Here is a 13,458-nt window from a genome sequence, read left to right as displayed (position 1 = left end):
ATTGTATCGGGATTAAAAGAAGCCTCTGTCGTTCCTCGTGAGTCGTGGCCTTTATAAATGTTCAATTTTGTGTTGATGGAAAGCGATTACCACAACCGATGGACACTTGCAACACCATTTTTTTTTAAATTACATTTAAAAAAATCCACTGCCGAATAAAGGTACTTCCATTTTTAGGGTTCCGTACCCAAGTCCAGGCTGCATCTCAAGAACCGCTATAGCTAGACTTCGAAAGTTTTCACAGATTATTAACGTATTGTTGTCGCCGCTATAAAAAATACTAAAATCAAAATAATATTACTTAATTAATACATATTTAGGGGGGCTCCCATACAACAAACGTGATTTTTTTGGTCTTTTTTGCTCGATATCAATAATGGCAACAGGTAGGCACTTGATATTTTCACAAAGGCCTTAATTATAACTATGTGTAGGTACTTTAATAATTATTAATAATATTTAAATTAAATAAAAAATTAAGGAGGACTCCCATACAAAAACACAATTTTGGCCTATTTTTGCTTTATACTCGCATTTGGCCAATAGGCTACTTGATCTATTTTCAATTTCATTGAACAAATGCATATTTCTAGTAGAAATTGGCATAGGAAACCGTATTTCACCCTTATCATCAAATAAAAGCTTATGATTGATAAATAAAGTCGATTTGAAAATATGATTTTATGAAAATACCTAGGATTTGTACTGACGAAAACGCTTTTGCGGTACTTCCGATTTGAATGTCATCAGACTCCTAATTTAATATCTTTTATTTATCGCGCTCGTTATATGTAAGTTTATTTGTACATAAATAAATAGAATAAGCCTCGAAAGGTTTCTAAAATATACTTTCTTGAATAATTCAAATAAAACATCAGTTTTATATATTATCTCCATTTATTGTAGACGGGAAATGAAATGGCCAAAACTTTTCTCCAAAAGTTTTCAACATTACAAATGATTTCTAATTTCTTATTTAATTGTTTTATAATTTTTGGGCACTTTTAGACTCGTACATTTAGCACATAAAAATGTTCAATAAAAAGAGTTTAAAATACAAAACGTATGACGTCACACTATGGCGGACAGTGTTTTCGGCGCCATATATAAAGCATATTTTTCAATCAACATTTTTATGGGTTTCTACTGTGTAAAATATTAAAATATTAGTTTTTTTTTTTGTGAAAATGAATGATTAAGAAGCGATTAGCATGAAGAAAAAAATTTGGTCAAGTAGCCTATTATTGAATTCGATAGAAATTCTACCTACATGCACCATAATACACATTTGTGTGTCCATTCAGGTATCGAGATTAGGAAACCAGGCTGATTCTTGAGCAGAATATGTATCGTTCGTATTAACCCAGAGTCCAGAGAGGCTTTGACTAAAACTTATGATACTTAGAAATTCGAATCAAACTAAGACTAAAGTTACAATAAATAAGTACTCAGCTTAAATTGACCAATTTTTGTTAGTGTTGAAGTTAACCATACTGATGTTATGCGAAAGTGCATGGGCGTATATAAGGGGAGGGTCCTGGGGGTCCGGAGTCCGGACCTCCCCCATTACTATCCATCTTACTAAGTAATTATTTTCACAAGTCTTGTAAAAATAATTAAGTATTATTATACTGTGGAGCGTAATACTTTTTTTTAATAATTAATAATATATTCAACATTCCAATATTCAAATTTTAAAAAATACTTTTAATTTCCTAAACACATTACCTATTTGCTGAGGTGGATTGTGGAACCCTTCATGGGCGATTCCAACTCGCACTTGGCCGTTTTTTACGTTATTGAACCCCTCCTTACCAAAACTATATATACGCCCGTACGAAAGTGTCTGTCCATACCTTCTGACGCTCAAACCATTTGGGTCCCAAAAAGGACATAGAAAAGTTATTCTAAAAAAATATACGATTACAGTGCGCTAAACGATTTTCCGTGCAATAAAGTTGCGAACAACTCCTTGTATTATGATTCATCATATTTTGTTAATTCAGAAAGAAAATCGCAGAGTCTGTTGCATCTTCATTATGCGTTATTACGCATATTATAAATAAATTACTGTTGAAGATCAGAAATGATGAATCTGCTTTCACAATATCATTATGTTTCACCTTTGCCTGGTGTAGGGTCCGATCCTTATTCCTCGAAATTCGAAAGGTCGATTCAAAAAATATCCCGCTCGCGCACGACCGAAATTCGAGTTACTACACAATTCCGATCGAACGCTGTCAGCGATAGCGTAGATTGTATAACCATTAGATTATGTTTTGAAAATAAAACAATGTTTGTAAAACGCTGTGAAAACATGTAGCTGACTCAAGGATTAGAAATGTAGATAATGCTGCGCGTCCACTGCATCGGAATCGGAGCGTACGGAGCGTCGTCATTTACGAAATGCCGATGGGGGCGTCCACTGCATTCGGATTCCGCATCGGCAATTTAGTTATTAATGTATATTATATGAAATGTGTGCGTTGACGCTTTGGAGTTAAGGTTGGATTTGCTATGTTCAGTTTTGATACTTTGTTTCGATGCGCTTTGACTCTGCACTAAATATATAAATTGACCCATAGACGCGGCTGCGGATGACGTCATCGGCATAAATTCCGGTCTCAGGCGCAGAAATGCCGATCCAGTGCACGCAGTACCATACAAATCAATACAAAGCAACAAATCCGTACGCTCCGTACGCTCCGATTCCGATCCAGTGCACGCGCAGCTTTAATCATAGACATAATATTATTATTATAAAACATTAGCTAACTTACCTTTATTATAGTTTATAAATTGAGGTAATTTTAGTCTAAGTGAAAGTTTAAAGTAGTAATGCCATTAATTTAATCATGTTACTAAAAAAAATTAAGCTAGTAAATAAGTACACAAACACCAACCTAGTCCATAGTTTTACAATAATACCTTAGATGAATGATTGGTCTCGCGCGTGCGCTACGATTAGATACCGTCGGAGTATTTGAAAAATGCGGCAACAAATCATACGCCACATCGGGCGTAACCGCGCCAGTCGCGCCGCAAGCTTCGTGTGAGGTAGACGTGTCGATAATTTTCGAAATTTTAAGTTACGTCCGTAGCAAAATGCCAGTTGCGTAGTAAGACTTAACACTACAAGAAACAATAAAGATACTGGCATCACATACCATCAGTAAATATTATATAAATCGTCATAAGCACAGAAAAATAATATAAACCTGAAAATTCGGATTGGAGTACCGCTTGATGTTCAGTGTTGCCAATTACCATAAACTAAAAATTCCCAAATTTTTCTGAGATTGTGATTTTTATTTATTTATTTATTATATTTTTTTATATATACATAGTGGCTGAGTAGATGAGCGCATTAAAATCTCTAGCTAGGGTAGCTGGTTCACATTCCGCCAACGGAACAAAAAGTTTTCAAAGTTTCTGGATCATGAATGTGTATTAATAAATATGAATTATGAGTATCATAATATTAAAATAAAAATCTTTAATACAGTATATTTTATGTACACAATACAGTAACAAATGAGAAAACAAATTTAACATTTGCTTTTTAGGGTTCCGTAGCCAAATGGCAAAAAACGGAACCCTTATAGATTCGTCATGTCTATCTGTCTGTCTGTCTGTCCGTCCGTATGTCACAGCCACTTTTCTCCGAAATTATAAGAGCTATACTATTGAAACTTGGTAAGTAGATGTAGTCTGTGAACCGCATTAAGATTTTGATACAAAAATGGAAAAATTATTAAAAATTTTAGGGGTACCCTAGGTACAACTGAAACAAAAAAAATTTTTTGAAAAATCATATTGAGGTTTCTTATATAATTTTTTTTAACCTGAATAGTTTGCGAGAGAGACTCTTCCAAAGTGTTAAAATGTGTGTCCCCCCCCCCCCCTCTAATTTCTAAAGTAGGGGCATTTTAACTCTAGAAAAAATATATAATGTACATTACTATTAAAACTACCAACGAAAATTGGTTTGAACGAAATCTAGCAAGTAGTTTTTTATACGTCATAAATGGTAAACCTTAAATTAACTTTCATTAAATCAACTGAAATGTAAAAATAAATCAAAAACCTTTTAATTTCATATATTATAAACCTTATTGTTGCTGCGGAACTCTTCATGGGCGAGTCCAACTCGCACTTGGCCGGTTTTTTATGACTCATTCTTAACTTTCGTTAAACTTAAAAAATACAAAAACAATGGTAGGACCATTGTTTTTGTATTGTTTTCTCATCAATATTGTACCCATTTAATTTCGTTGACCTAAACAACGTTGTTATTTTATCGCATTCTTTTCGAATGGACTTTATTCCAATGGTAAAGTTTATCTGGTGATTGAAAAATCAGCACTTACTATACAATAATAATGAATTACAAGACCACAGCAACTAATTTTTCCCCATTGATTGGGCACCAGTCACGTATCTGGCAACCCGATTATCTACGCACACAACAATATTTGTGCATTGTTTTACACACACTACAATATTGAGTTGCCGGCACTTGCCGCATTCAGCAATCTGTTTTTTCTATATAGCGCGGTATCTAGTCGAGCGCGCGCGCGAGACCAATCATTTATCTAAGAATAATACATTGTCGTTAAAAATAATATAAAAGAGCCATATTGTACCTCATTTTGACATAGATTTTGCCCTTTTGGGATATCCCATGAATCTCCACCAAAACTTATGGTACAAACTACAATAAAGAACATAATTTATACTATCCAACACAGTATTTTGTTACCAATAATGTATATTTACTAGAGACTGCATTTTGTTAACTGAAATTATTTTTCTTATTTCCAGGTATACTGGGTGGGTCCAATCACGGGTGGAGTGGTGGCCGGTCTAGTGTACAAATACGTCCTCCGCATCGGCAAGAGCGGCGACAGCGGATCCTACGACTTATAAGTGCTATAACTTTATAGGACTCTTATAAGACCTTTAAGTTTATTGGACTTGTTATACGATCTATAACATTTAAATATGACTTGTTTTTATGAGTTCTATAAACGTTTATAGGACTTGTAAAACTAAGTATACGAAAATTGGTTATTTGAAACAACTTGACGAAATTATATTTATGTATGTACGGTTTGAATGTAAATAGATACAGTGCGGTCGAGGAACACTTAAAATTTCGGTCATTAACTCATTGCTTGCCTCTATCTGTCGTACAGGCAGGGTCCCCGCTACCATATGTGCAATGTGAGCAATACACACAGGCGCCATCCTCTAGGGGCGCCAAATCGCCATCTTTAGGGTTCCAAAACCAAGGACCCAAAAAATTTGCCTACAGGGGCGCCAAAATCCTTTTTTTGCACACAGGCGCCAGTTACCTTACGGGGGCCCTGCGTACAGGCCTATGTTGCTGTCGCGTCGCATGTGTAATCGCAATAGCAATATTCGATGAACCAATGAACGAAATTCTGTGTGTTCTACGACCACATTTTTCTTTGCCACACTGTTAATATACCTATTTAGAAATGATTTTATAAGAATTGTCGATTTTCTGTTGGCGATGATTTCTACTCTTGGTTGTGTCTATGTTATTACTTACTTTTCGTTTGAAATTTTTCGTGGCAAAGTTGTATGTTTGTATTTTATCTCGAAGTTAGATACTCTTTAACTATAAGCTCCTTGCTAGTACTCAAATATTTTGTTCTTAGTCTAACAATGAGCTTGTATTATAAATTATAATCACAGATTGTATTTAAATATAGAATAAGAAATTGAGATGCGTAACGTATATTTTTCAAATCACATAATAAAAAAAGTATATTTTTTCTTGTAAAAGCGCCATCTAGCGAAAAGTATCAGAAGTTACATTTTAGAACTGTATTTATTTTAATTAAGAAAATAGTTTTACTTTCCTTCATTTCATATTGCTATGATTGTTTTTGTGTTAAAAATCGTAGTAAACGCATCCCTGTCAATTTTAATTATAGATAAATTAGTTTTATAAGGTTATATTGTAAGAAGGTTACAAAAAGTATTAAATGTATTTATATGTTGTGCATATCAATAAGGTAATAAACATGATTACTAAAATACGTTGTTTATTTATACTTCGTGCTGCGTCCTCAAATCATCTTTATTTTGCCTTAACTATTGTATATTAAAATATGTGTATTATATCACCGTTATTCAAGGCCTTTAAACAAAATTGAGATGGTAGTCTTCCGTTTCCTGCCGTAATATTGATCGTTGTGGTTCCTTTCCGGTCTTTTTGGCGCCAAGATGGCGCTACGATGGCGGTAAGATGGCGGTTTCCGGTGTTCACCAGGGCAGGCGCGCGCGCTTTCTTCCTCATTGGCGTCTTGAGTTTTGTGCCGTAAAGACGTATAACGCTGTTAGCGTTTGTTAAAGTTATTAAAATTATAAGAAATTATAAGAAATAACTATAATATTCTTTTTCTTAAATAGTTAATAATTTATTTTAGATCGTTTGTGGTTTCAAAATTTTTTAATTTAAGTTTTAACATTACATTGTTGAAATATAATGTTGATAAAAGTGTTTGCGAGTGTGTTTCTTCTACATCGTCATCGTCAGATCGCCAGTCGTACAACGGAAGCGAAAATGGGATGACGAGGTATTGCAAAACCTTGTCAAGCAGGTCAGTCAGATCCAAAATTTCTTAGCTTGTGTCTATCCACCTTTGGATACGATTGCGAAGGAAAATTGTGCTAGTAACGTTTTAGATAACACCTACGGAAATATTGATCATGTCGCTGTTTCTAATACGTCGAACTATTTTTAATTTTGATTTGACGACCAACCTCAAAGAACCGTCTATTCAGAATGCCTCTGCGGAGCATTTACAGACACTCAATTATTTACTTGCAACGTAGCTTGCAACACTTTATCTAACTCTGACAATTGGTCAAATATCCGTTAATCGGATATTCAAAAAACTTATAACGCCCGGCCTGGTTTTGTCGAATAATAATTGGAGGTTAACGATTAACGAAGAATTGAAAGGCCCTGGGCAATTTGAGAAAGCAAATAATTTTAATTTGAATACGATAGTGATAAGTCTTTTGGTACTATTACGAGTTCATTAATAATGCAAAATGATGCGTTAAAAAAGGGTGTTTCTGATTTATTACAATGGATTTAAGATGGTAAAATATCGTTATTATCCAAAATTAAAGATCTTTGAACAAAACAACAAATCTTTGAACAAAAATTAAAGATGTTTGATCTTTGGACTATTTACAATTAGTTTGCGTTAGGCATGCTGATATTATTGAACGTCAGGAATTTTTCATAAATCTCTAGTAAAGGAATAGTTTTTAAAATTTAAAAGTTCCTCCAACATACGAATATATTCTATTTAATAAAGAGCAGCCGGGCTAAAATGGTCACATTTCATTTCATTTCATTTGTGAAACTGACGAATATGAAATACGAATTACTAGACATAAATTGCAAGCAGAGTGACCATAAGATTCATAATATGACTCTCCAAAGCGACCATTTTAGCCCAGCTGTTGTCCGATTTTATTAAAAATAATGGTGTACTTAAATAAAATTTTCATTTGTTTGATACTAATATACCTAAAGAATAAAAAGCCAGCCTTCTCTGCGCAAGAGAGGCGGCCTGCTTCGGGTGCTCTGGCTGCGCAACCAGACCCCAGTTATTACAAACAAACCGGTCGCTTCCAAGGACCGTTTGGCTATACGGAATAATCAAAGTTATGCATATTCTCAAGCACAGGCGGTGTGACCTTTCCACCCCTATGTTTTTAATTATAATTTTGGCTCCTATGCCAATGTAATGAGGGGTTTTTTGGTCCTCATATAAGCCAACAACGTCTCTTCCTCCAAGACAACAGGCCCTGGGTACGAAATACGAATAAGTCTTTTAATCAATCCAATGCCCCGAGAGGCAGAGGAAGAGGTGACAGAAAATTTTGACTTTCAACAGGAGTTTCGAGAGGGGAGGCTATTAACCATGTTTGGGAAAATGTGGGGTGCTCCTTCTTCCCTTTTTAAAAAATAATAACCGGTTATAAAATTCAATTTTTACGAAAACTGTCCTCGACTCTTATAGTCACGTTAATTCACGGACTTCGTCCCCAGAAATGGATCAGGTTATTCAAACGTTGCTTAAGGAATAAGCACAGAATTTTAGAATATGCCCGCGAAACTCGAGAGTTTGTCATCAACCCGAGCTCACGTGTAGTGGCAAAGTATGTCAGCTTAGACCAGAGGGATCAAAGGACGTAGACACAACGCATTTTCATGGGAATAGACCTTCAGTCTGGCTTGGGTATTCCTACCTCCGAATTTGATGCCCAGAGTATTGATGCATCTCAATCGTGCGAAAGGCGTGTTCTCGTGGCCCCAGGCTTTATGGAAAGTGGATCTAAAGTCTCGAGTCACCGCCGTTCACGGTTCGGGACGTGGAATCGAAACTTTCTGTACTTATCTATCAACGGCCTTTTCTCCTCCACGAGTACAAAACCTGACGATGGAGATTTGGATAAGATGGTTAAATTGGTGCAAAGTTTTGGGGGTCCAGCCTACTAACTCCTCGGGGTCCCAATTAGTGCACTTTTTAGCTGATTAACATTTAAAACATAATCTAGCAAAACAATCCTAGTTCACAAGTCAATTGTTTCTACACTTTTTAGTACAAAATATAATAGTGCAAGTCTTGCCTCTCATGTTTTGGAAAAGAAAAATTTGAACACCATATTTTCAACAAATAATGTTCAAAAATGTAATAAGCCGAGTACAGTTTGTGCCATTAAGAGGATACACCAGGGGCTAGAGAAATGAAAAAAAAGTACGTGTAATATCTATAGCTGTCTCCCTTACCCCAGAACCTATACCGCAGAACGCGATAGAGACAACTGCAGAAAATCCAGAAAATCAACGATTCGTTGTCCCCTGATTCCTTCTCCAAAACTTAACCGATTTAAGTACTTTTTTCATTAAAGATTAAAGAAAGGCTTGAGCTGTGTTCCTATGTTTTGCTTTTTTTTTTGTATAATCTAGCCAAATCTGTTTTCTGGACGTTTGAACACAGCGGAAAATCTGGCCATTTTTTTGGGTTTTTGAACGTTCATATCTTATTTAATAATTAAATTATGAAAAAAAAGAAAACATAGGGACATTGTATTAGTGGACGTAGATATTCAGGAAAAAAATTATAACTCTACTAGCATTATCCAGGGAGGAAACAGGGGACAACGTTTGTATGGAAAAAAGGGCGGTGTGGTCTCCTCTTAATGTATCTACGAGTAGCGTAAATTGTGAAAATTTATTTGCAGTTTTCAGGCGGTGCGCCATTTTAATATTACTAGCCGTTTGACCGAGCTTTGCTCGGTATCCGATGAAAATTACATTTTCTAAAAATGATTCCTAGCTAGATCGCCCCCGAAACCCCCTCTATACTAAATTCCATGAAAATCGTTGGAGCCGATTCCGAGATTCCTATATATATATATATATATATATATATATATATATATATATATATATATATATATACAAGAATTGCTCGTTTAAAGATATAAGATTATAATATTTATATTCGGATCGTAGAGTGCACGACTTGACTTTATTAATCGTGTGCGTGTCACAGGGCAGTGTTGTAGATGATAATGAAAGTGATACTGTGACTTTCTGACCAATGTACGGTTCTAAAACCGATTCAGAATCCCACAATCTATTAGGTTGGAAATTCTTTCGAACAGTGAAAATCCAAATCTTGATCCCGTACTAAAATTAGTTGTTCTAGGTAGCGATAGACGGAAAGAAGCCGGCATCAAAAATTTATTTGTATCAGATCGGGGAGTACCAAAAACTGCTTCTAGAACAGCAATTTCTGGATGGGTTAAGTTGATTTTAAAAGAAGCCGGTATCGAGGCAACTCCGGGAAGCATACGGTCTCCGTTGCCTTAAAAATACTATACAAAAGAAGCTTATAAGCCGATTTTTACCAGTAATTCTTAGCTAATCTTTTTGAACCCGTTACTAGTTTTGTTAAAATTTAAAATATGTACTTTAATGTAATTTTGAACAAATTGTAATTATTAAAACCATGCACAACTTAAAATACTAAGTAAATCATTTAAAAATATAATATAACAAACTCCTGTCTCATAATCATTTTGATTCTTCACATTGGCGTCTTGTTCACCAGGCGACAACAAACAATATCTCAATTTTGTTTAAAGGCCTTGAATAACGGTGATAGGACATAATAGCAGAGTTTTACCTACCAATAAAACTCTTATGTCCGGAACCTTATTCAAGGCCTTACAGTAAGGTCTGCCTGGTGCTAAAAAATTGAGACTGCAATGAGGAAGAAAGCGCGCGCGCCTGCCCTGGTGAACACCGGAAACCGCCATCTTACCGCCATCTTGGCGCCAAAAAGACCGGAAAGGAACCACAACGATCAATATTACGGCAGGAAACGGAAGACTACCATCTCAATTTTGTTTAAAGGCCTTGAATAAGGTTCTGGACATAAGAGTTTTATTGGTAGGTAAAACTCTGCTATTAATGTATTGTATGTACTGTTGCAGGTGTACCTTATTAAATAAATAAATATTCCGACCCGGCAGGTCCCCAGACTCCCCACTTACACCAGAGCCGAGTTACGACGCGTTCTACAATCTATCACGGCAAATAAAATAGTCATAGACGTATAAGGTGCCTCGTTGCCCTTATGGCATGGCAAACTTAGGTATATTGACTGCGACAGTCGTAGTGTAGTAGATTTCATTGCAGAGTTTAACCTGCAAATTCATAACGCCCCAGATGCACCACCTTTAGCAACCCTCAGTAGCGGCGTTAGGGGGGCGACGCTGGGCGACCGCCCAGGGCGCCGGCCAAAAAGGGGCGCTAAAGGCAAACAAAAGGGGCGCCAAATTTTTTCAGCACTATCAACACCCTGGGCACCGAAGAAATCTCGCCTAGGGCGCTGGTAATTCAGAACGACGAAAGGTTCAGACGAATCTTCCTTCGACGTCACGCCTTCTAGCGCATACGTCCATAGTATTATTATTATGGACGTATGCGCTAGATTCTAGAAAGCGTGACGTCGAAGGAAGATCATGACTGGCGCGTCATCCCTGCAAACGCGTCGTGCAGCGACCACCGTTTTATTGTATACGAGTTCTCATGCGCTCCCTAGAGTGATTATGTGATTGAGTCGAACGACTTTTAATAGAATTTTAATAAAAATGGTAGTTAATTGGAACTACCTACAAGTCACTTATGAGTTATGACCGCCCATTCCAGAGACTTCATCCGACTGGGCTTAATAATGACAGTGCAGAAATAATGACCAACACCTTTATTTATATTGCCCTAGGTTGAAAACGTGCGGATGACACGGCAGCCGGGTCATATATTTTTTTAACGTGTGGCGTATGACACGGGAGCCGTGTCATTTAGAAAACTATTGTATTTCCCTCAAATTACACTTTAGAAGGTTCTATACTCTGAACGAAACCATCTTAATTTTCCACGTAACAAGCCTTCGATGCTGAATATTCGGTGAATTGAAAAAAAAGTAGGGGCTGTCAACCTTTTTTAAGCTGCATTCATTGCGGATGACACGGCAGCCATGTCATATATATTTTTAACGTGTGCAGGCGTATGACACCAGAGCCGTGCCATCCGTACTTATATTATAAAATATGCGAAAGTCTGTCTGTATGTCTGTCTGTTAGGTACATCTTTACGCCAAAACCGCTGAATCGATTTTGCTGAAATTTGCCATGGAGATACTTTGAGTTCCGGGAAAGGACATAGGAAGTATCCTATGTCCTTTCGCGGGACTCAAAGTATATAATAGACAAAAAGTGTTTTGTCCCGGAAAAATGTACGGTCACCGCGCGATAAACAAGTTTTGTAATCTAGTATTTTATAAAACGATTGTATCTCCCTCAAATTACACTTTAGATTTAAGAAGGAATCGGTTAAGACCTCAGAACAGGAAAATAAGGTTTTGTAATTAGACTGACAATAGTAATTGTAAATGGTGGCACGATAATTAATACAGCATACGCAGAGAGTTTAGAAGAGCCTCGGTCCATCAGACGATAACTAAGTTTCTTTTTTAGCCGACCTTAGCTCTTCAAGGTCGCGTTATCGCGCCGCCGCGTTGGCGATAGATTTTGTTACTCTCTGTATATTTTGTACTAGATGACGCCGCAACTTCGTTGCGCCTAAATTTGTTGATCGTGCGAGATAAAAAGTATCCTATGTCCTTCCCCGGGGCTCAAAGTATCTACATACCAAATAGGCACTACAACGGTTCAGCGGTTCAGTGCGGCGTGAAGAGGTAACAGACAGACGGACATAATTTGTAAAAATTCAACTGTCTAGCTATCACAGTTATTGAGTAAGAGACATTTCTGTCCTTTGGGTACGGAACCCTAAAAAGGATTTTCAAAATATTCTATCAACGGTGAAATATCGGTACACAAATGTAATAAATAAAACAAGAATATAAAGCGAAAACTATATTAATCGTGAAAGCGGCTACAGAGTGCGAAAAAATAAATACCAAACATTTGAATATTAATTGAAACTTGCGAACGGTTATAATAGGGTTAAACAACATATTTCAGCAGGCCATGCAGCCAAGACACGACGGCGGAGCTGCGTCTCAGGGTTGCGCCTGCAGCAGCGACGCCAGGAACTCGTCCGGCTGTGGGATCTCCCCCAGCAGGTCGGCGGCGTCGCAGAACTCGGCAAAGGACGCACACGGCAGGATCTCGTCGGTCAGCGCGGCGACCACCTTCTCGGCCGCTTTCGCGTTCGCCTCGTCGTTGTGACGAATGTACTCCGCCAGCTTCACCGGCCACAGCTCGACTGTTGCGGCTGTCACGTTCTGTAATACAAAGTATTAATGAACTGTATTTAGTACACAATCACACTTTTACGCACACACATAAATATTATAATGACTTCAATATTCTTTTTTGTACCATCGAGAAAATTTATTCCTAAGCAGTTGACAGATTGACGTCATTTGGTCGGATCATATCAATTCAATGTTAAATGTGATCTGTCGGCTGGGCTTGTCTTAACCCAAACTGCGTAAGTCCCCCATCTGCCTAGGAATCCACTTCTCTGATAGTACAGACATAAAATCAAAACATACATTTTTTTACGTCTACAATGGCGGATACAGCAGTATACGCATAAAGAAATAATAAAAGACAAACAGTCCACACTTTGACATAACAATAATGTAAAATACAACAACAAATACCTTGAACATGACCGTGTAGAGCAGGTGTATGAGCGCCACGAATACGGCGTAGGGCTTGTAGTCCGCCCAGGCGCGGACGGCGCGTTGGTCGGCGGCGAGCGCGCGGAGCGGCGCGCCCGGCGACACGGCCCGCGCGTGCGCCGTCAGCAACATGCGCTTGAGCATCTCCACGCGAACCGAGCGCCATCTGTAGGGA

The 13,458-nt window shown here is 37.3% G+C and overlaps 2 protein-coding genes across 8 annotated transcripts in view; one reads left to right on the top strand and one right to left on the bottom strand.

The window, feature by feature from the left end:
- LOC121729596 (aquaporin AQPAe.a-like) overlaps positions 1 to 5,257 on the top strand; it is a 95,899-nt gene extending 90,642 nt beyond the window's left edge. For all 4 annotated transcript variants that reach the window (XM_042118156.1, XM_042118154.1, XM_042118157.1 and 1 more), the window contains one exon: positions 4,825 to 5,257. In XM_042118156.1, the coding sequence (XP_041974090.1) occupies positions 4,825 to 4,929 (105 nt within the window). In that variant the 3' untranslated portion in view covers positions 4,930 to 5,257. The remainder of the gene's footprint in view (positions 1 to 4,824) is intronic.
- A 7,237-nt stretch (positions 5,258 to 12,494) lies between these two features.
- LOC121729435 (protein purity of essence) overlaps positions 12,495 to 13,458 on the bottom strand; it is a 63,973-nt gene continuing 63,009 nt past the window's right edge. For all 4 annotated transcript variants that reach the window (XM_042117948.1, XM_042117950.1, XM_042117949.1 and 1 more), the window contains 2 exons: positions 13,263 to 13,449; positions 12,495 to 12,878 (listed from right to left, as the gene is read on the bottom strand). In XM_042117948.1, the coding sequence (XP_041973882.1) occupies positions 12,654 to 12,878; positions 13,263 to 13,449 (412 nt within the window). In that variant the 3' untranslated portion in view covers positions 12,495 to 12,653. The remainder of the gene's footprint in view (positions 12,879 to 13,262; positions 13,450 to 13,458) is intronic.

This window comes from Aricia agestis, chromosome 8 (genome assembly GCF_905147365.1).
Source record: "Aricia agestis chromosome 8, ilAriAges1.1, whole genome shotgun sequence".
Lineage (NCBI taxonomy): Eukaryota > Metazoa > Arthropoda > Insecta > Lepidoptera > Lycaenidae > Aricia > Aricia agestis.
Note: the sequence above shows the minus strand (reverse complement) of the source record. Positions and strands in the feature narration are given on the sequence as shown.